The 24567-nt window shown below is 39.1% G+C and overlaps 1 protein-coding gene across 6 annotated transcripts in view; it reads left to right on the plus strand.

Moving 5' to 3' along the window:
- EFR3A (EFR3 homolog A) overlaps positions 1-24567 on the plus strand; it is a 97632-nt gene that overhangs the window by 65992 nt on the left and 7073 nt on the right. For 4 of the 6 annotated variants that reach the window (XM_064268099.1, XM_010588497.3, XM_064268101.1 and 1 more), the window contains 6 exons: positions 969-1130; positions 1726-1857; positions 4078-4145; positions 4724-4851; positions 16799-16890; positions 23221-23269. In XM_064268099.1, coding sequence (XP_064124169.1) covers positions 969-1130; positions 1726-1857; positions 4078-4145; positions 4724-4851; positions 16799-16890; positions 23221-23269 — 631 coding nt within the window. The other 2 variants (XR_010317834.1, XM_064268102.1) reach the window with 2 other exon arrangements.

Raw genomic sequence — 24567 nt, forward strand, 5'->3', positions numbered from 1 at the left:
TTACTACGTAGTGGTTTGAGTTGGGAAACGCCATTGTATTCCTGTTCTCTCTCACTTGGCAGTTGGACTTAGACCTAGGAATGCTTTCCATAGAAAAGGGTATCGTGTCCCTTACTAACCCACTTAGATTAGTCTGGCTCAGGCGAAAACCCCTGTGCAATCCCTGGGGTGTTTCCCTAACCGCTCCCCTACATACAGGCTCTGGACTTGCCTTTGTGTACTCCATGCCAGAGTGTAGCCAAACCTGCAGATGCTCCTGCCCCGCCTCCCAGAAGACATTCATTCCCTAACAGATAAGGACGCCCACCTTTAATTACACTTATAATTCAGTAGTCTCATTGCATGTAGTCTTACTTAAAAAAAAAAAAAACATTCACTGAAATGAATGGTAAATAGTTCAGACTCCAGGCTGGATCGTAGAACTTTCTCTCATAGCTCTGTCATGCATCTCACTTTGTCTCAGATCATCCTATAATTTGCTTTTGTTTTTTTCCAAATGACAGTGAAACCCATGAGAGCTAGAACTTGATGGGACTGCCTTGTTTTTCTGAGTCTCACAAATTTTTCATCTTTGACAGGGTGCAGTCTTAACGATTTTTCTCTCACTCATTTTAGTGGAAAGTATTTGAATTTTCCTTCTGTAACAGGTTTCTGCTTTATACTGGTTCTGGCTTTCGCGGGTATTACTGTATTACTAAAAACATTTTCACTGTTTGTATAAGAACTATTTCATATTTGCTGTTTTTATTTAAGGCTTGTTCGTCAGCCATTAGTTGATAGTTGTATATTAGTATGTTTGTTCTTATCAGAATACAATTTGACCATCTGATCATTAGCTTGAATTTGACCTCCATGTTAAGTTGTGTAGTAAGATAATTGCTTGGAGGGAGGTTGATGTATTTGGAGTCTGCCCTTAAGGCATTTTAAGCAAAATGTGTCTATTTTTCCTCTGTTATTTCCCTTTTCAGAATGGGCAACAACTCTACCGGCACATATATTTGGGCTGTAAAGAGGAAGACAATGTTCAGAAAAACTACGAGCTACTTTATACCTCTCTTGCTCTTATAACTATTGAACTGGCCAATGAAGAAGTGGTTATTGATCTCATTCGATTAGCAATTGCTTTACAGGTATAATTTCATAACCTTCTCATTGAAGAAAAATTTTTATGAAGCAAACACCATTTTTAAAGTGTCGTTGCCTTTATCCAAGGACACAAACTTTTAAAGAGAGGTATCTAGCTATCAATCGAAAATACTCAAGACTATGATCAATTTATTCTTTTTTTTTTTTTAACGAATATTGACTGAGCACCAGCTAGGTGCTCAGTGTTGGGATAAAAAAGACAGACGTGGTCCCTGTGCCCATGCTGCTTTCAGTCTGGTGGGGAAGACAGTCATTCAGTCATAATTACGTATATTCAGGTGGAGCTGTCACAGTGCTGCTTAACAGAAGGACCGTATGCAGTGGGAGTGGGAGTGGGAGTGGGTATGTAACAGAGAAGAGGAAGAACTTTCCTAAGGAAGAGACATGTACGTTTAGAGATTTAACTCCTGTAGATGGTCGTTTATTCTCCTTTCAGTATACTTCTGAAAAATAACTTCTCATAAGGTGACATTTTTGTTAGCATTCCAAACTATGTGCAGTGTTGCAGTGTAATCATAGAGAAAACTCTAACGGAGCATCAGACCTTGAACCGCTGGATGTGTTTGTTTCTCATTAAAGGACAGCGTGATCATCAACGAGGATAACTTGCCCATGTTCCATCGCTGTGGAATCATGGCGCTGGTTGCAGCGTACCTCAACTTCGTCAGTCAGATGATAGCCGTCCCTGCGTTTTGTCAGCATGTTAGCAAGGTAATGTATGTACAAAAGTCCAGAAACTTGATTTTTACCCAAAAAATGGCCAATTTTTTTCTAGTGATGATGATTCTTAATTTTGATGGCTATCAGGTTTTTAAAATAATTCCATAAAAATACACAATGACTAAGTTGGATCTACAGCAAAAACTACAGCAAGCGTTTTCATATATTTTCCTTGATGCCTGTTATTTTATCAGAATTTTTTATGTAGTGTTTGAATAGAATACATGGTTTTCTTTTTTTTAATATTTTATTGTTGTTATTGAAAATATGCACATCAGTGCAACAGTTTCCACGTATACCATTCAGTCAGTGACATCTGATTTCTCTGTTCAGGTTATGCATCCATTCCCAACCTCCTTTTCTCAATTGTTCCTTCCCCGTTAACATAAACTCACTGTCCCCTAAACTTCCTATTTAACTGTTTGAATTGATGTTGTCAGTTTGATCCCACATAGGTTAAAAAAAAAAAAACTGTTGCCATGGAGTCAATTCTGACTCATAGCGACCATATAGGCAAGGATAGAACTGCCCCATAGAGTTTCCAAGGCTGTAAATCTTCATGGAAGCAGACTGCCACACCTTTCTCCTGTGAAGTGGCTGGTGGGTTCGAACCACCAGTCTTTAGGTTAGCAACTGAGTGCTTAACCACGGAGCCACCAGGGCTCTTCGCCATATGGATAAAAACTCAAACCAAACCTGTTGTCGTTGAGTCGATTCCAACTCATAGTGACCCTATAAGACAGAGTAGAACTGCCTCATAGGGTTTCCAAGGGGCACCTGGTAGATTCAAACTGCCGACCTTTTGGTTAGCAGCCGTAACTCTTAACCACTGTGCCACCAGGGCTTCCTGCCATATAGAGAGTTCTTTAAAAGAGCACAATACTCAGAACAGACATTCTTTACTAATTGTGCTAACCTATTGCTTGGTTTAAAGAAGACTTAAGGGGATATTTTTGGTTTAAGGTTTAAAGATTATCTCAGGGCAGTGATTTCGGTGGTTCATCCATCCTCAGTGGCTCTAGAAAGTCTGGATTCCATGAGAATTAGAAATTTTGTTTTGCATTTTCCCCTTTTGGAATACATGATTTTCTTAATTTCTAGAATTTCATTATATATATTTTTTCTCTTTGAGCTATTGTAAATCTAGATTTTCCTAAATTATATTGTGTTTTATTGTTCTTACTGTTTTAGATCAGCCTACTCGATGCAAATCTTACAAGTTGAATAATTAATGTGCTTCTCAGAGAACTGTCTGATGTCATCTAACTATATTTAGCTTTATTTCACTAATAGCTCAGTAAATAATTACTTATGTGATTTAATATACATTTCAAAGCCCCTAACATGCCAGGCAGAAAAAGTACACTGAAATTTTTATTCCTTCAAGATTTGTCAGGGAGGACCTCATTTTTATGAAATTGGCAGTCCTTGCACAAAGTTAAGTTTTTATTGCATTCTAAGAAATAAAACGCACTCATTAAATACTTCAGTGCATATTTAATGCCAGCTATTTTTTTTTTTTTATTAGAGATAGAAATATGGCAAAGGCAGAGCACCCCAGTACAAAGCCAGAGCTCCCCAGGACAAGGTGACCTCCTGCATCTGCTGCCAAAGGGAGTACAGGCTATGGAGGAGATGAGGGCCTCGTGCTCTGGAATAGGAGTTTCCACACGGTGGCATTTGAGAAAAGAAATGCTCCTATCCCTTTGTACTATCATTAACCAAATGTAATGAGAGGTACTAGTGTCCTTGTTTTTACTACATGTAATAAGGAGCCCTGGTGGCACAGTGGTTAAAAGCGCTTGTATGCTAACCAAAAGGTCAACAGTTTGAACCCACCAGTCACCCTGCGGGAAAAAGATACGGCAGTCTGTTCCCGTAAGATTACAGCCCTGGAAACCCTACTCTATCCTATAGGGTCTCTATGAGTCAGAATCAGCGGCAACGGTTTTGGTTTATTTATTTAAATAAATTATCATGATTTTGCTATCACTACTTTTTTTAAAATAATAAATGTGAAAACAAAATGAGCTGTGCATTTTGGCTCTAACTTAGCCTAAATTCCAAAATAAAATGAATGTATTTCTTATAAATGTTTATAGTTTTTTTTTTTTTTAGTTGCATTTTAATTTATTTTCCAAAATTTCATAGCAAGTTCCTGAAAGGTGAGGTTTTTATTTTTGTTTTGTTTTGTTTTTGGATATTTTTCAGGTTATTGAAATTCGAACTATGGAAGCCCCCTATTTTCTGCCAGAGCATATTTTCAGAGATAAGTGCACGTATGTTAACTCTTTACATTTTAAGGAAGGGGCACTGACTCGAGAAATCAGTAATTATCATCTAGGAATAAACTATTGTTGTAATGATTTCCCGGTGCTTTGTAGTAATCACTGATTTGAAGGAATCAGCGTCAGACGGTATCAGGCAGTTTGGAAAGAAAGTAAAATCCTAGGTGGTTGAGCAAGCGCCTGCCGTCACTTAGCTGGCTAATAGATTTTTCACGAACAATCAGTGAGCTACATTTTTAGTTCCTTCTCTCAGTGAGTTTCTAATTAGCATGAAAGTTAGAGCTGAATTTAGTGTTCATCATTTCATGTGTAAATACCAACAGAGTAATCTAAAGCCGACTTTGCTATTGAAACAACATAGTTGAGAGACAAAAGCAAAATAGCTAATATAAGGGGCCACGTACCATGTGTTTCTAAATGGTTCAGATCAGTCTCCTAAAAATTGTAGTATCAGTTGTGTTTGTGTTTAGAATATTGGAGTTTTTGCTCTAGAATGTTTTGCAATTAACTTACTTTTGTCCAATAATTTAAATAATATTGAATAATTGTTGTTTTGATCAACCTGACAGGCTTCCAAAGTCTTTAGAGAAGCATGACAAAAATTTGTATTTTCTGACCAATAAGATTGCGGAGTCGCTGGGTGGAAGCGGATACAGCGTGGAGAGATTGTCTGTACCGTACGTACCACAAGTGAAAGGTACGAGGATGATTAGAGCTCTCAATGCTAGTGACTGATTATGTTTCAGTAATTTTTCTCTTACCAGATTAGCAAGGAAAATTAATTCTGATATGTATACTTGTGTTTCACAGCCTTTTCCAAGTGCTTAACAGTGTGCTCGCTTCTGTTTGTAAAGTTTGCCCTTGAAAACCTGTAGGAAATCACTAAAGATGCACATATGATAAGGAAATTGAGTCGTGGAGTGAATTTTTGTTATTATGCTTAAGGTATTACTCCTCTACTCCTCTGTCAGTTTGTCATACTGTGATGGCTTTCATGTTGCTGTGATGCTATAAGCTATGCCACCAATACTTAAAATACCAGCAGGGTCACCTATGGTGGACAGATTTCAGTGGAACTTCCAGACTAAGACGGACTAGGAAGAAAGACCTGGGATCTACTTCTAAAAATAGAAAATGATCAAGGAAAAATTTATGAATAGCAGCAGAACATTGTCTGATACAGTGCCAGAAGGTGAGCCTCTCAGATTGGAAGGTACTCAACTGGGGAAGAGCTGCCTCCTTAAAGTAGAGTCACTTTAATTGACGTAGATGGAGTCAAGCTTTTGGGACCTTTATTTGCTGATGTGGCACGACTCAAAACGAAAAGAAACAGCTGCAAATATCCATTAGTAATCAAAATGTGGAATGTATGAAGTACGAATCTAGGAAAATTAGAATTTGTCAGAAATAAAATGGAAAGCATAAAGATTGATATCCTAGGTATTAGTAAGCTGAAATGAACTGGTATTGGCCATTTTTAATTGGATAATCATATGGTCTACTATGCCAGGAGTGGCAAATTGTAGAGAAATGATGTTGGATCCATCATCAAAAAAACATTTCAAGATCAGTCCTGAAGTACGATGCTGTCAGTGATAGGGTACTATCCATGCACCTACCAGGAAGACCAATTAATACAACTATTTTTCAAGTTTATGCACCAACCACGAAAGCCGAAGATGAAGAAATTGAAGATTTTTACAAACTTCCTGCAATCTGAAATTGATTAAACATGCAGTCAAGATGCATTGAAAGTTACTAGTGACTAGAATGTGAAAGTAAGAAACATAGGATCAGTAATTGGAAAGCATGATGTCCTTCTGCAGGAACTGGTCCCTACTGATAACATGTCCAAAGTACGTGAGTCTTGCCATCCTCCCTTCTAAGGAGGACTGTGGCTGTACTTCTCCCGAGACCGATTTGTTCATTCTGGCAGTCCATGGTATATTCAGTATTCTTCACCAACACCAGAATTCAGATACATCAGTTCTTCCTGCCTTCCTTATTCATCGTCCAGCTTTCATATGCATATGAGGCGATTAAGAATACCATGGCTTGGATCATCCACACCGTAGTCCTCAAGATGTGACATCTTTGCTCTTTGACACTTCTAAAGAGGTCTTTTGCAGCACATTTGCTCAGTGCAGTACATTGTTTGACTTTTTGACTGCTGCTTCCAAGGGCGTTGATTGCGAATCCAAGTAAAATGAAATTCTTGATAACATCAATATTTTTTTTTCCATTAATCATGATGTTGCTTATTGGTCCTGTTGTGAGGATTTTTGTTTTCTTTATGTTGAGATGTAATCCATACTGAAGGCTCTGGTCTTTGACTTCGTCAGTAAGGGCTTCAAGTCCTCCTAGATTCCAGCAAGCAAGGTTGTGTCATCTGCATATTGCAGGTTGTTAATGGGTCATCCTACAATCCTATTGCTTTCTTCTTCGTGTAGTCTAGCTTCTCGTATTATTTGCTCAGCGTACAGATTGAATAAGTAAGGTGAAAGGATACAACCCTGATGCACACCTTCCCTGATTTTAAACCACACAATATCTCCTTGCTCTGTTTGAATGATTGCCTCTTGGTCTATGTACAGGTTCCTCATGAGCACAATTAGGTGTTCTGAAATTCCTGTTTTTTGCAATATTATCCATAATTTGTTACGATTGACAACAGTCAAATGTCTTTGCATGGTCAATAAATAAAACACAGGTCACCATCTTTCTGGTATTCTCTGCTTTCACCGAGGATCCATCTGACATCAGCAACGTTATCCCTCATTCCACCTCCTCTTCTGAATCTGGTTTGAATTTCTGGCAGTGCCCGGTCGATGTACTGTTGCAGCTGCTTTTGAATGATCTTCAGCAAAATTTTACTTGCATGTGATATTAATGATATTGTTCAATAATTTTCACATTCCGTTGGATTACCTTTCTTTGGCATGGGCACAAATATGGATCTCTTCCAGTCAGTTGGCCAGGTAGTTGTCTTCCAAATTTCTTGACATAGACGAGTGAGCACTTCCACTGGTGCATCCATTTGTTAAAACATCTCATTTGGTATTCCGTCAGTTTCTAGAGGCTTGTTCTTCACCAGTGCCTTCAGTGTACTTTGTGCTTCTTCCTGCACTTCATGGTCACCTGCTACCTCCTGAAATGCTTGAAAGTCAGCCAGTCCTTTTTGGTAGAGTGACTGTCTATTCCTTCCATCTTCTTTTGGAGCTTCCTGTGTGGTTCTGTACCTTGCCCATAGAATCCTTCAAAATTGCAGCTCAAGGCTTGAATTTTTCCTTCAGTTCCTTCAGCTTGAGAAATGCTGAGCATGTTCTTCCCTTTTGTTTTCTAACTCCAGATCTTTGCACATTTCATTATAATATTTTGTCTTCTCGAGCCACCCTTTGAAATCTTTTCAGCTCTTTTACATCATCATTTCTTCCATTCACTTTAGCTACTCCACGTTCAAGAGCAAGTTGCAGAGTCTCTTCTGACATCTATTTTTCGTTTTTTCTTTCTTCCCCATCTTTTTAATGACCTCTTGCTTCGTATATGATGTCCTAGGTGTCACCTCACAATTCATCTGGTCTTTTTTTGGTCATTAGTGTTCAATGTGTCAGGTCTATTCTTGAGATAGTCTCAAAGTTCATGTTGGATATACTCAGGACCGTGCTTTGGCTCTTGTGGACTTGTTCTAATTTTCTTCAGCTTCAGTTTGATTATGAGCAATGGATGATCTGTTCCTCACTTTACCCTTGGCCTTGTTCTGACTGATGATATTGAGTTTTTCTGTCGTCTCTTTTCAGAGATGTGGTCAATTTGATTCCATGTTTTTTATCTGATGAGATCTATGTGTTTGTTGTTGTTAGGTGCCGTTGAGTCGGTTCTGACTCATAGCGACCCTGTGCACAACAGAACAAAACATTGCCCGGTCCTGTGCCATCCTCACAGTTGTTGCTAGGCTTGAGCCCATTTTTGCAGCCGCTGTGTCAGTCCATGTCATTGAAGGTCTTCCCCTTTTTCGCTGACCCTCTATTTTACCGTGCATGGTGTCCAACTCCAGGGACTGATCCCTCCTGATAATATGTCCAAATTATGTGAGATATATTCTTGCCATCCTCGCTTTTAAGGAGCATTCTGGCTGCACTTCTTCCAGGACAGACTTATTCATTCTTTTGGCAGTCCATGGTATATTCAGTATTGTTTGGCAACACCACAATTTATTGCAGTGAGTAGGTCGCTAGCCTTGCAGAATTCTGTCATGCAATACCCAGCGTCGTCTCTATCACCGAGGCCATATTTTCCAACTGCTGTTCTTCATTTCCTACTTTCACGTTCCAGTCACTGGTGATTATCAATGCATCTTGATTGCATGTTCGATCAATTTCAGACGGCAGAAGTTGGTAAAAATCTTTAATTTCCTCATCCTTGGCATTAGCAGAAACCCTGGTGACGTAGTGGTTAAGTGCTACAGCTGCTAACCAAGAGGTTGGCAGTTAAATCTGCCAGGCGCTCCGTGGAAACTCTGTGGGGCAGTTCTGTTCTGTCCTATAGGGTCACTATGAGTCGGAATCAACTCGATGGCAGTGGGTTTGGTTTTTTTTTTCATTTGGCATTAGTGGTTGGTTCTTAAATTTGAATAATAGTTGCACTAACTGGTCTTCCTCATAGGTGCGTGGATATTTTCCTATCACTGACAGCGTTGTACTTCAGGATAGATCTCGAAATGTTTTTTTGGACTCTGAATGTGACACCATTCCTCTTCAAGTTGCTGGCATAGGAGGCCATTTCTGATTCAAAGTGGCCAATACCAGTCCATTTCAACTCAGTAATGCCTAGGATATCAGTCTTTATATGGTCCATTTCATTTTGGACGACTTCCAATTTCCTAGATTCATGCTTTGTACATTCCACATTCTGATTATTAATGGATTTGCAGCTGTTTCTTCTCATTTTGAGTCACACCACAGCAGCAAATGAAGGTCCGAAAGCTTGACTCTATATACGTCATTAAGGTCAACTCTACTTTGAGGAGGCAGCTCTTCCCCGGTTAGATTTTAAGTGCCCTCCAACCTGGGAGGCTCATCTTCTGGCACTCTTCCAGTCAATATTCTGCTGCTCTTTATATGATTTTCACCAGCCAGTTTTTTCAGAATTAGACCACCAAGTCCTTCTTCCTAGTCTGTCTTAGTCTGAAAGCTCTGCTGAAATGTGTCCACCATGGATGACCCCGCTGGTATTTTAAATACTGGCGCCATAGCTTCAGGCATCACGGCAACACACAAGCGCCCCAGTAGGACAAATTCTTTGATTTTAGCACTTTAAAAACTTAATGCAAGGCACCATGCAGTTTTGCATTGAAATACAAAAGAATAATTCCAGGCAGTGGACAGAACAGAAGGAATTATGTAGTACACAGAGAAGGAACAGAATATTCGCAACTTAAAAAGTTGGCAGAGTTGTTTACATAGCAAACAGTACTCTTCCAGATGACAAAAGCCCTTGTGGAACGATTGTTAAGTGCTCAGCTGCAAACCAAAACATTGGTGGCTTGAACCCAGCCGGCAGCTCCGCAGAAGAAAAAGACCAGGCAATCTGCTTTCGTAAAGATTACAGCCTAGGAAACCATATAGAGCAGTTCTCCCCTGTCACATGGGGTCACTATGTGTTGAAAATCAAGTTGATGGCACCCAACAACATACATACCAAAAATGGCAGAACTGGTTCTTCTACTGCAGATACCTCTGTCCACAGAGCCGATTGCATGAGGGCTCTTGATCAGACAAGGAAATTTGGGTGATAATATTTTATTTCACTCTTTGATAAAGTTTTTCTCATTGTTGTACATCTTCAGTCATACGGAAAAAAATAGTTGCCCAGACATGTTACACAGGGTTTAGATTTCCCTGAACCCACTTCACATGTTAGCATGTTAAATATTATCCAGTTCCCATCTTCGCATTTACTTAAATGTTTGCCTTGATTTTCTTCTGTAAAGTTCAGAATATAATGTTTTAATGTTAATTCTCTGGGCAGTGTGCCTTAGAACAGTTTAATATAGAGAAGTTTGTGCTTAGATAATATTTCTGTAAGGTACCTGTTTGGTTTCAGTTAGGTAATTTGCTGGAGTAATCACTCACAGTGGTACATTCTTTTTATATAATCTCTCCTTTGTTACAACATGGATCTAAAATACAGTCCCTTATTTAGTGATACTTCCTCATTGTTGTCTGAGATGTTGTGAATGTGTTTGTATTTTCATTTAAATTCTGTACTATGGAAAGCTCTGTCTATTCTTCATGAATTCCTTTGAGAAATAAAAGTGCTAAGAACAAAACATTAGTAGAGCTTTATAATTTGAAAGGATTTTTTTTAAAACACTTTTTAAAATTTTAATCTTATAATTTGGATTTAGCTCTCTTTCCTTCAAGCAAAAAACCTCGTAAACACAGGCACAAGCACAAAGGTAAATCCAAGTGTCAGTTTAACCTGCCCTTTCCCTCACCTTTCCTCTAGGAAAATAGCTTCCTAAAGTTTACCTTGTAGAAAATGTCACCAGTGGCCTATACCTTTTATGTTGTTCAAATTTAGTTACTATTTTTAGTCTCCCCCATGGCCATAGCTTATTTTTACCCCTTTGTTAGTCCCTTTTACCCTGTTTCTTTAATCCTTAACAATTATTAATGAAAGTTCTAGTACCTTTTTTCTTTTTTTTTTTTTAACCTTAGGTGATTTACTCTTTGTCATTTCCTCCCATCTCTGAAAAAAATGTGTTATTCGCTTTCTTAATCCCTATCTCTTATTAGCTGGGGGAGCTCTGAACATTTCAGTATACACTTTTTATCTATCACTGCATAGAAATCCCTAGGTCTGAATTAGATTTTTCTGACCTGCGGTGACTTTGATAGTGTAGAGCCAGTCTATGGCCTGTGTGTCCTGTCTTCACGCAAAAGGAGTCAGAAGGAACGGCGATGCTTCATGGGATAATCATTGAGTTATTAAACTTGCCCCTTACTGTAACCAGCAGGCACTTATTTTAAAAATTAAGGGGTTTAAGAAAAGAATATCAAAGCAAAAAGCAACGTGAATTCAGGTTTCTGCGTGCGCTGCATACCCCTGTCATCATAGCAGTAGTTGTTGCCATCTGTTATTCACTAACTGTGCGGCGGATACTATGATAAGCACTTGGTATTCATTTTCTCATTTAATTCTTTTTTTTTTTATTTCTTTTATCTCTCTTTTATTCTTGTTTACAAATGAAGATAGCGGAGTTGATCCAATGACGCCCCTAGAAATAACTGCTTTTCCTGTTCTGTTAGGTGCTCGATAAATTATTTGATTTTGCTAACTATTTTTCTTGGGCCATTTATTTAGACTCAAAAGATTGTTCATGAATCCAGATTTTTTTTTTTTTTTTCCATTTATTCCACAAACCTTAACTAAGTGCCTATTTTATATTTCAGGCACTGTTATGACTCTGGGGATAGAAAGATGTTGACATGCAGCCCATATCCTCAAGTATTAAAATCCTGTGGGGAACCCAAATGAATCATTGAAATACAGTGACAGCTGGTTATTGATAAATAATAGTCTGCCTAACGTTTGTATGTAAGTGGTCAGTAAATGTTAGCTGAGGATATCGTGTTCCTTTTATCTCTAATCGGCCAAAACTTCGAGTGAATAGTATATTTAGGTACATGCTAAATGCTGCTCTACCAGGCGCACAATACCTCTCAGCTGGGTCGTTCAGAGGTACCAGTGACCTCAGCCAACGTGTATATTGTAATCATGGAAGTTCAGGGTGCTGAGGCATGCTAGGAGAATATTTGACTCGAGTTTGGTGGCAGGGCTGTCTCTGAGGAGGGAGAAATCCCTAAGCTGAGCCAGATGCAAGTGTTGTGAAGGAATGGAGGTAGGCAAGACGTGATTTGTTCCAAGACTCAATATAAAGTCAGTCCAGCTGGAGTGGATTGGGCGAGAGCGATTGGGAATTGTAAAGCAGGCTAAATCGTTTGAACTTTCTCCTGAAAGCAATGAGAATTCATGGAATGATTTTAAACAGGGGTGACATCATCAGAGTTGTGTTTTAGAAACACTATTCTGGTTGCAGTTTGGCAGACTGGAAGAAGTGACCACATAGAAGTCTTTTCAGTAATCCACAAGAGAAATGACAGCGGCTTATCCTAAGGAGATACCAGTAAGAATACAGAGACGTGGGTAGATCCTAGAAAAATTAGTGAGAGAATCTGTAGGCAGTTGATGGCTCGGGGAGAGAAGGAGAATGTCTAAGGTTTTGTGTAGGGTTCTGGCCTGGGCACTTGGGTGGATGGTCTAGCACCAAGTGCAAGAGCAGAGATTACTTGCTCCTTCATTTTCTTGGGTTTTTGTTTGTTTGTTTTGCTTGCTTGTTTGCTGGCTTGTTTGTTTTGTAGGAGAGATAGGTAATGTGACTGAATTTAAGTGAAGAAAAAAGGAAGTATACATTTCGGGTCTAACTATCTGCAGTTAGTCTGGAAGCTGGGATAGTAGAGGGATGGAGTTTTCATTACTAGACATGAATATGGAGGAGTGACTACTTTTGGAGCTCAGCCTCTTTCTGAGTATCTTTGAGAGTGGAGCATTCAGTCAAAGTACCCTGTAGGCAGTTTGAGTAAGGGTTGAGTTTTCTGTGAGCGTTTAGAGGTTATAACGAGGATTTTGAAATCAGCAGCATAGGGGATTTTGCCAACGCCTTCAGGGAGAATGACTTCTCAGAGGGAAGAAGTGAAGAGAATGGCAAAATAGAATAACGTTAGATAATTCCTTTTTCCTTTAAGGAAGGCATGTTGGGGATGAGCCCAGAAGGCTCAATCAGAATGTAAAGGGGAGAATAAGGTAATCTGCATGGGGATGCTAGGAGTTTGGGGAGTGGGAGGGAGCGGCAAAAGAAGCTTCATAAAGGAAAAGGTAATTTGTTACAAATGGCTGAAGTTCAAGGAGGTTGAGAATCAATTAAGGCCTGTGGATTTTCCTAGAGCGTGATAATTGATGACCTTTGAGACCACAGCTTTGATGGAAAGGAATTTCAGCAGTATAGTTGTAGTGTGTTCTGTTTTTGCTCTTTCTGTCCTTGAGGATGAGTGGAGGCAGTGAACTTAGGCAGTCTGAGGAGATTGCTAAGGGAGGACCGGGAGCAGGCGCACGTGTGTGAATGTGTGTGTGTTCTTTTACAGTGAGTTCAGAACTGAGCACACCTCATAAATTAGTACAAATAATAGGCAAAAGCTTACTTATATTTTTAAAATCTAGCCGTTTGCAGAGCTTCTCCAAACCAGCCATTCGTTGCCATTGCAAACCAGTTGCAGTAGGTGAATCGTATACTTGGAAAGAGGTATTGACAGTACAACTATCAATTTTTGTCTGAGCCAGGAAACAAAAACAAGTCTAAGTTGCCTGGGAGTCAGAAATTTGTTAGGGCCTTGGCTGTGTTGTAGCTTTGTGACTGTGGGCCTCTGCTTAATTCTCAGGAACTTGTCGTCCCCCCATGTAAAGCAGGGACTGTCTCCTAAGCCATTTTGCACACATGGAATGAGTATATATACATATGTGAAAGTCCTTTAAAAACTGCAAAATACTCTAGAAATACGAGAATGGTATTTATTTCAGTGTCTTAATTTTCCAGTTGTCTTTTTGAATTTTGTTGATTTGTCCTATTGGTTAGAAGCACTTATAACGTGGAGACCTTTATCTGCTTTATCGGAGCCTCCATTATTTTCCATCCAGCCCTTGCTATAAAATATTTTTGTGTATATACCGACCTCTCCTTTTTTGGAGAGGAGGTGGTGGTAGAGGTTCTATTTTGTTTAAAAAATATATTGTCTTTAATATTAGCCTGCCTTTTCATTCAGGACCCCAGTACCAATGGTTTGGGGTTTGTTTTCATTCTGTAAATTTGCATTTAATTCTAGGTAGAATTTTGGTTTTTTTTCTATAGAAGCAAAAATTATGTTGGGAGACACCTCCTGTAGCTCTGGCCATACGTGGGTTCAGATTGTTTTCTGTCGTCCTTAGCCAGAGGGATGCAGCGGGCATGTGCATTATATACAGATACACCAGGTGGCAGCAGAATATCAGGGAAAGCAGTTAGGCCGAGCTCTGTGGCTTCTAAAATTCAGGTTCTGTGTGTGGTTAAAAAGAAGAATTGATAATTACCTTTGTGAGCAACACACATAAGAAGCAGAGAGGTATGTTGTTGTTGTTAGGTGCTGTGGAGTCAGCGAAGCTTCCAGCATCATAGCACACACAAACCACCACACTACAACAAACTAACAGACACGTGGTGGCAGAGAGGAATGGGGGTGAGAAAATGAAAGGGGTAAGGTAAAGACTCCCCCCGCCCAGAGAAGAGTGGTCTTACTGAGGCTGCGGCCTCCCTGGGGCTGCAGACGGTCTGAGAGATGATGGTGTGGGATGCCTCAGAGCCCCACGGCAATGCAGTCCTCAGGCTGCCCCGTGCGCATTTCAGCAGACTTGGAAAAGCCTGCTGTGGGAGCAGTGACCTCACCTTCTGTAAGAGCTGTGTTAGGACTTTCACTGAACTTTTATGTAGGTGTACAAGTTGTCTGGTTAGAGCTGTACTGGGCTTTTCTGCAGTGACCCATAAGAATGTGATTATATAGGTCAGAAGAAAAAAAAAAGTTGTGAGAATATAGTGGTAGAATTTCCAGTGAATTCTATTTTCTGACCTTTTAGAATGTCTAATCTTTCTTCTCAAGTCTTACAGATCTCTGCCTACTCTGCTCCTTCCTGTTCTCCTTTTGATCTTGCTGCTCAGTGACCCCTCTCCCACCCCATACATCTCCTTTTATTTCCATCTCAGGCTTCAGTTTGAAGGGCAGGTAACCAGGTGTCGCAGTGGAGGGCCTGTTTGCAGGAAAGCATGGAAGACGGGGTGCCAGAGTGTAGAGATTGGGGAGCGGGCACGTTGGACATGAGCACTGAATAAGTTAGGGAGCAGTCGAAGTTACTGTTGTAGGAGCTGACCTTTTTAATTTAGCAAGCAGTGGGGAGAGTTGGGTTGGGAAGTAGCATGGTAGTTTTAAGGAGCTTAATTTGACGGAAGCATATAGGGAAAATTGTAGAAAGTCGTATCATCAGTCAGAATGGGCAGAATCCAGTGATTCTCAACCAGTGATGATTTTGCTCCTCTATGTCAACATTAACAATGTCTGGAGACGCCTTTGCACTTCTAGTTGTCACAGTTTGGGTGGGGGCCAAAGGGTGCTGCTAACATCTAGCTGGTAGAAGCCAAAGATGCTGCCAAACATCCTACAATACACAGGATAACCCTTCACAACAAGAATTATCTGGCCCAAAATGCCAGTAATGCCAGCATTTAGGAACCTTGGACTAGGTTATGCCATGGTCACAAACAGCCCCAGATTCTTAGTGTGAGAGTGAAGATTTCTTTTTTACTCACCCTGCCAATGCATTGGGAGTTGGCTGGAGGTCCTGCTTTGCATCGTCTGTATTCTGGAGTCCATGCTGTTTGGATCATTGCTGATACTTTATTGGTCAGAACTAGTTACATAGCCCTGCTACCACAAAGAGATGAGCAATTAAAATCCTACCATTTTCCCAGAAAGGGAGCAAACTACAATATTTGATTAACAGCATTGATTATGCTCATGGAGGGCGACTTTGGACTAGAGGAGAAGTAAGAGAGAAGCGAGTGTCTTTATCTAAATGTCAGGCTTCTTTTAGTTCCTTAGTCTTTACCTCTTCAGCAGAATAAAATCACAGGGTGTACAACATGGGATTGCAGAGATGGCTTGTTGTCAAATTACAAAGTGGCTTAGTGCTGCTAGGCTCTCTAGACCTTGGGAACATCACAGCTGGGTCTGGATATCGAGTTCCCTGGCTCTTCAGGTAGCTAGACAGGGCCAGGCCAGTGAGAGGCTGCAGTGTGAGCAGCCTTTTCCATGTATTTCTGTGCGCTATGCATGTATCATTTTATATATGCGCCACGATGTGAAAAAGCTTGGGAAGGTCTGTATTTGTCAGTGGACTCTTTAAAAATTATAATTAGAACTAAAAATGATATATTTTTTTATAAATCCAGTCACAGGGTGGAAGCTAAATTGGAAGGGAGAGCTGTATTAGGAGGACTAGTTAGGAAACTGTTCTAAGCACCTAGATAAGAAATGATGAAGATTTTTGAAGGATGGCCCTCTCAAACGAATAGGGCATTGTGACAATAAAGGCGAATTTAGTGGTGTGGAGGACAGTGGAGTTTTATGAAAAAGCCCAGTCGGAGCAGTGATTGAGGGTGGGATTATAATTGCAGGCTTTTTGGGATTTTGGGTTATGTGTGTGTGTATGTGTATGTGTGTGTGTGTGTTTTAAACTATTAAGTTATCGATGTTGTTCTAAGTGTTTTTTTTTTTTGAAAATAAATAACTTTCGATCTTAATTCACTCCATCAATTTTATTGTGTAATCTGCATCATGAAACTTTAAAGTCTGAGAACACATTGCTTTATATATTTAGAGCAAAAAGACCAGCTGCCTTAGTTTTCTGACATTTTTGAAATCTGAAGTAGATAGAGTTTAGAAATGAAAAGTACCCTGTTTCTAACTAGCAAATAACGGGAGAAAAAACATTTTTTATTTTAGATGAAGATCGACTTTCTAGAAGAAAAAGTATTGTGGACACTGTATCCATTCAGGTGGATATTTTACCCAACAGCATTCCTTCTGGTGATGTGGTAAGTTGTGGAAAGTTTATGGAGTAGTAGTTTTGCCTTTAAGTAGATATCATTTAAAATTTGTTTTTGCTCCTCCACACTTGCAAACAGGAAAGTCACAACTCCTGAGTTATCCTATAATCAATTAAATTGTTAATTGAAAATAATGAGGTTAGCCTTGAACTTATTTATAATTTATCTATAAAGATTTGTAAACTCGATGTTATATGTTACAATATTGTTAGATTTCATGTTGTGATTCACTGGGAAAACCTTACTAAGGAACTGTAAAACAACTACTAAGCAAGATTTGTAAGTAAGAAATGTTACAAAAGGCTTGTTGTTTTTAAAGGATTTCTGAAACATAAATTATGGGAATAAATGGAATTACATCCTCTCACGTGAAGCCAAAAGCTCATGCCTGCTTTGAGAACATTTGCAGACTTCACCTATGAGGGATGATTTTATATTGTTTTAGATACTAAATATAATGAATTTAATGCAGCTTAGGCCCTGTCAGTGAACTATGTACTTTTTAAGGACAGTGACTTACTTGAAGCATCATAGATTTAATGCTCTCCTCCTGTTTCAATAGAACACAAGAGCGTACCCTCCTGAGCTATAGGAAGAGAAAGCAGCCACTTTTGTCTAAGACTCCACACAAATCACCAGAGACTTTTTGATAGTCAAATAAAAACGCGAAATGCCAGCCTGTCAAGTCAGCCTCCTCCTCGTGCTTTTTCCATTGTTTGCCTTCCTCGGTATTTCATTATTTCTCATTGGTACATAGAAGTAATTAATACAATATCTACGTAAGAAAAGAGGAAGGAAGTTGTCTGCATTCATGCTTTCTCAGCCCCTTTTCTCCTTCCCATCTTCACCAGTTACTTTGTCTTCAGGAATTAAAACATTGGTGACTTGGGTATAACTGACTAACATATTTTCTGTGGGGATCCACTCTCCATTATGTAAAACAAATCAGTTTATTAAGAGATTACCAGCAGAACACCACGAGTATCTGAACAGTGTTCATTTTGAAACTTAGGCTATAAATTAGACTGTAAGGCTGATTTCATGTTTCATACCAATTTAAGGCTCAAGAACAATCATCTATCTTCTCTAAATTCACCTCTTCCTTCAAAGCCATTTCAGCTTATACATTCCTTGTTAGTAAGACGGTGTGTCTTTTAATGATTATGTATTATTTGAGAAAGAAATTCATCCAAAGCCTAAGGTTATAGATTTTTTTAATTGAACTTCAGGTGAAGGTTTACAGAACAAACTAATTTCTCATCAGACAGTATACACATTGTTGTATGACATTGATTAACAACCCCACGACATGTCAACATTCTCCCTTCTCAAGGCTGGGTTCCCTATTAGGAGCTTTCTTGTCACCTCCTGCCTTCCAGTCCCTGCCCCAAGGCGGGTGCACCCCTTTAGTCATGTTTTGTTCCCAGGGGCCTGTTCAATCTTTGGCTGAAGGGTGAACCTCAGGAGTAGCCTCATTACTGAGCTGAAAGGGTGTCTGGGGGCCATGCTCTCAGGGTTTCTCCAGTCTCTGTCAGGCCAGCAAATCTGGTTTTTCTTTTTGAGTTAAAATTTTGTTCGTTTTTCTCCAGCTCTATCCGGGACCCTCTATTGTGATCCCTGTCAGAGCAGTCAGTGGTGGTAGCCAGGTACCATCTAGTTGTACTGGACTCAGTCTGGTGGAGGCCATAGTAGATGTGGTCCCTTAGTCCTTTGGACTAATCTTTCCCTTGTATCTTTAGTTTTCTTCATTCTTCTTTGCTTCTGAAGGGGTGAGACCAGTGGAGCATCCTAGATGGCTGCTCACAGGCTTTTAAGACCCCAGACGCTACTCACATAAGTAGAATGTAGAGCTTTTTCTTTATAAACTATATTATGCCATTTGAGCTAGATGTTCCCTGAGACCTTGGTCCCCACAGCCCTCAGCCTAGTAATTTGGTCACTCAGGGAGTTTGCATGTGTCTGTGGAGTTACCATGGCCTTGCCTTGTTAAGGTTATAGATTTTTATTTCGTTAAGAGTGCAGTATATTTTATTGACCAGCATGATTCCATCCTCCTTTTGTTAACCGTTTTTATTTCTTTCAAAAGTATATATACAGCAACTTAACACCGTTGCACAGAATCAATCTTATTGGTAACATGAACTGAAAAAAAAAACATAAAACATTAATGTAGGGGGAAGATCCTTGAACATGAGTATTACATTAAAGTTCATTAATACATTTGTTAACTTTTTTGAAGTCCATTGATTATAAGTCTTCAGTCTAGTGTGACTCACACCGAGCATCTGAGAAGTTAAATTACTCTGGTATCAGATTTAGCTGAGCACACTGGAGTTCCAGGCTTATTTACCAGTGTGGAATCCACGCATACATATTAGACATGTTTGTTCAAATGCTAGAAAACAGGATGACATTACCACCCAGCCTAAAACTAATTATTTAATTAATTTCCTAGCATGGACAGCAGAAAGTGGCATTAGTTTGGTATTCACCAGTGAATACCATAACAAAATATCAAACTATGAATTAGTATATTTTTTAACAATGAATTTAGATAAGAAAATCACTTATTTAAAAAGAAGCATTACTCTTGTATCTGGTCAGAATTATTTGAAATATTGTATTCATAATCCCAGTTTGTCTTCAGACGTATCTGACTTTTAGAATGTGTAATTCTATTAAAAAAAATAGAGTCAGAAGGATGTGTAGGTGGAGACCATACCAAACTTCTGTTTTCCTGAGATACAACTCAAATTCTTACCATAGTCTCTTGAAGTTCTTGCTACCCTTGATATATGTTGGTTCTGACATATGCAATTCAAATCTAAGCCCACCACGAATCACTTAGTGAACTTTTTTTAAATGTTCCCATATATATATAGATAGATACTGTATTTGTATGCAGATAACACACACCTGCTACCTTTGTTTGCCAACCATGCCCTCCCCTTACAAGGTATTTTCGTGAGCATGCTATGCTAGTTTTTTTTTTTTTACAGCAACATGTTAAAGAAAAAAAAAATTGGCTTATTGGCACTTGTAAAAATACTTCACAGGTGGAGGGCACAACTGGCAAACAAACGTAGAAGGTGCGCATTATTTTCGTACAAATACAAATTAGGATAAAATTGCCTAAATTAAATTAAGGTATTCAAAAACATAAATAACTTAAATAGAAGAGACTTTTCTTTGATTCCTGAGTTAAAATTATCAGCTTGACTAAAAGGATAAAGCATTTTGCACATTATCCTTTGATCTCTTGTACAGGTAGTCCCCGACTTCTGACAGGGTTCCGTTCCAACAACTCTGTAGTAAGTCGGTTCTGACATAAGTCAAATACCTCTGTTTTTTGTTTTTTTAGTGTTTATTATCATTGCCTTTTGTTGTTAGTATCTTTATAAATCCGATCTCTGTCAACATCAGTGTCCTAACGGTGAAGCCAGAGTCATGATGGCTGTCGGGCACACGCCCAGTTCACTTGTCGTATGTCATCAGAGTTGAGCATCGCCCAACTTTCTATTTCTTATGAGTCTCTACACCAACACCGACACTGTCACCAGCTTCATTGTAGACCAGGCCACAGCCTGCCATTCGGTAGAGTTTTGATCGGTAAATCATAACACTGAACATTGGCAAGTGAACATCTGAGAATGATAACATCAGCAAATTATGTGCGGTGACATTTTATGTAGTACATATCACTAACGATAAAATGTACAAAAAAAAAAAAATGGTGGAAAGTGCAGTTCCTCATTAACTCAAATTCACTTTAAGTCAGGGACTACCTGTATATGCATAGTGGATATGGGTGAAACTTTATATCACCACTCAGTGTTTTCTCTAAAATGTAACGTTGTTGTTAGGTGCTGTCAAGTTGGTTCCGACTCATAGCGACCCTATAGGAAAGAGTAGAGCTGCCCCGTAGGGTTTCCAAGGAGCAGCTGGTGGATTTGAACTGCCAATCTTTTGGTTAGCAGCCAAGCTCTTGGATAGAAGTGATGAGAGATTAAATGTATTGAATTATTGTTTATTCTAGACCAGATAACAGATCTTCATTCTATACTTTCTCCTTCCACTTTCCTAATTACAACTGAAGAAACCTGTATGCGTGCTAACAAAACAAAGAATCTAGCATCAAGGCCATATGAGTTGGAACTTGCTGTGCTAGATGCTGTAAAACTACTAAGGTATCAGTGAAAGTGACTTAACTACTCTGATTGGAAAAAGATGAATAGCAGATTTTATGCAGACCCGAGGGCATTATAGTCTATGTTAGAGTTACGAATCGTACAAAAGTCACAAATACTAAAACAAACTTTGAATTTTTTTTTTTTTTTAATGCCTCATTAGAGACCAAGGCACCGTTTCTCCATATGTCCAACAAGTACTTTTTCTCTTGGAGTTGGAACAGATTGCAGTTTGGTGGAGCACCAAATAAGTGGCTTGCGCTTAGCAGCTACGTTGTATGAAAAATATGAATCATTAAATGTTAGCATAAAGCAGTTTCGTTTGCCTTTTTTTTTTACCCCCTTAAATAAGATTCACAAAAGGGAAGAGTGGGAGACAAGCATTGGAGCCAAGTTACAGAGAAGGTTTTATCCCAGGGTGAGGATTTAGTGTGTGATTTGGCAGGAAGTGGGGAGCCACCGACATTCGGGTAGTGTCGTTATCATAGCTGTGCTGTCCTACAAGGAATCTCTAACCAGTGTGGCCAGGCTGAACTGGAGTACAGTGACTGGAAGTAGAGAGGATGGTTAGGAGGTTCTGGTAATAGCTCACACCTGAGACAGCAAGGACCTGAGTGAGAGTAGCCAGGCCAGAGATGAAGAAGAGGCACAAGACAGCAGAAGTGTTCTGGCAGTAGAATGGGTAGGACCAACAGGAGACTTAATGGGGTTAGAAAAAGGAGGTTACAAAGGGGCCAGGGGGAGGAGAGGTGGCCAGAATGACTTGGAAGTATTTGAAGCTGGAAGAATGTATCATAATTATCAAATTACGAAAAACAAGGACAAATAGGGAGGAAGAATTTGTAGGGGAAGGACCTCTAGCTTTCTACTCCTCTGGGATTGAACAGGTAATAAATGAAAATTCTACATAACAAGAACGCTGACCTTGTAACTTCTTCCATGTTCTTTCTCCTGTACTATAGTTGTCTCTCAAAAGTTTAAAGCTCTTAGCCAGTTCTAAGGACAATGGTGGGTTGTCTTTTCATTGAAATATTAGATTTCTTCTAGGTATAAATAATTGACCAGCTAGAGCCTAATCTCATATGTCTGCTCCAAATATCTAGAACAAAGCAACTGAAGATCCCCAGGTGTAATCTGACTTCAGCTAGAAATATGAACCCTCAGTAGGAACACTGGGGTATTGGAACTCTTGCTGCTTGACTTCCGGCTAAAGCCTTTGTATTACAGAGAAGCTAACGTGCAGAGCACCAAGTATTTTGCTTTCCTTATTCTTGCTGCCTTAGACTTAGCAAAAGAAGTCCGTGAGCTAAAAGTAGGGATGACCAGAGTCCCAGGCAAGTACTCATGTATCATTTTTAAAATTTGTTCAGAGAGACTGTAGTCAGTGGATGTATTACTCCTTCTGAAAATGTGCTGGTGCCACAAAGTATTGACTTTTTTTTTTTACCTTACAGCAGTTTATTTCAACCCTTTTACATACTTAAAAGCAAGAGAAAGACCTGAGCAACTCATGTTAGAGAGTATTTCTGGAAGCATAAAACTTGATGGGTGGGCCTTGGAAGATATAACATGCTTATTTTAAGATGTTGATTAACTATACTTATTGAACACTTCTGCAAGTGGTGATTCTTTTAACATTTAAAGTCTTAGATTATTTCACACTTTTTATTTTTAAACTACATGTGGTACCAGAATTATAGAGCCTGTGGAGTACTTAGTTCTCATTTATCGTATGGCTGAAAATGTATTTATATATAATCTCTGCCCTGAATATCCCAAAGCGTTGTTAATTTATGAAGAGTAGTTCAGCCAGTGGAACTCATTCTTGTTGCATATCAGATTCCTGAGGTTGAGTTCTGTAACCCAGGGGTGGTTGGGCTGCCCAGTGGGTGCTCGTTCACCCCGTTCAGCACTGATATTCAGACTCACATTTGGAAACCAGTGCAGTGGGCCATTGTTACAACCAGTGAAAAAGTGGAGACTATTTGTTAGTGTGGAGTGTAGTCACAAATCACGCCAACACAAAGAAGAAAACTGAAAGTGTAAAGCTCTCAGATAACTTGTAACTAGCTGAAGGTATTCTTTATATTGACCTTAATTCTTTATTTTACTTAAAATCATTTTTCTCTAGGCTAGTAACACTGAAGAAATTACCTTTGAAGCGTTGAAGAAAGCAATTGGTGAGTTTCTTTGTACTTACTAGCTCTCCTCGTATTTTCCTAGTTCATCTTTATCTTGATGCTTGTTTAGATGCCAGAATACATACAGGTAGCAAGGCGAAATAAACACTGTTAGTTTCTTTATAAATATACAATTGATTTGCCTATGCTCTTTAGACTTTTAATTGTCTTATCACATCATAGATAATTCTTTTCCTTCGGATAGACTGACTTTACTAGAGCTATGAAAGCGTAATTACAATGTATCTTAATGCCACTCTTCTTTGGTGGCCACAGTTCTGGTAATCTTGACTTTATAGGCTATACAAATCTGGAAGTAAATAAAAAAGACTTGTGAGAAATAGTCTACATATTATCTTTTGTAGGAGAGCTGTGGGAATGAGAATTCTGAGAAAACTAAATATACTGGTTTTTAGCAGGCACAGAATAGTATAATTGGACATTTGTAAAGGGATAAGAGAAAGAAGCTGAGGTTGTTAGCAGGCAGCTCAAGAAGTGAAGTCTGTGCCACCCAGCTTACATAGCACTTTTCTAATTATTATATGTGATGTGCAGTAAAACCTGACCTTTCTTGCCAGGTATTTTTTAGCCTAATCCATTAGAAGATATTTTGTTATTCCGACATAATAGCAGCTATGCCAGAATAAAATGAATTCAGTTCAGTAAGCATTTTTCAAATACCCTTATGTGCAAGATACTTTGAGGGATTTAAAGATTAATAAGATGTTGAGGAGTTTAAAGCCTAAGACAGTGGTCCTCAAAGTGTGATCTGCAGACCCCTGCAGGGTCTGGAGGAGACTCTTCGAGGGATCTTTGAGTTCAAAAGTATTTTCATTGTAATACTAAGACATTAATTGCCCATTTAAAGTGTTCATCAATTAAGGCAGTGACGCCAAAGTATACTAAACGGTCATCATTTTCCTGAATGCTGTACACTCACAATTAAAAAAATAATAATAAAGCAAAATTTACTTAATGTCTTTGATGAAGCAGTATGAATTATTAATTTGACTAAATCTCAGCCCGTGAGCACGTCTTCCCAGTATTCTCTGTGGTGAAATGGTAGTACAAATGAAACACTTCTGAAATTGTCTCGAGTTGCAAGTCGAACTCACCTTCTTTACATGGAACACCATTTTTACTTTAAAAAAAAAAAAAAAAAGACTGACAGAAAGCCTATGGTATTTGGCAGACACTTTCTCTTTTTTTTTCCTCAATAAGAAGTGAAAAAAAAACCCAGTGCCGTCGAGTCGATTCCGACTCATAGTGACCCTATAGTACAGAGTAGAACTGCCCCA

Source organism: Loxodonta africana, chromosome 14 (assembly GCF_030014295.1).
Source record: "Loxodonta africana isolate mLoxAfr1 chromosome 14, mLoxAfr1.hap2, whole genome shotgun sequence".
Lineage (NCBI taxonomy): Eukaryota > Metazoa > Chordata > Mammalia > Proboscidea > Elephantidae > Loxodonta > Loxodonta africana.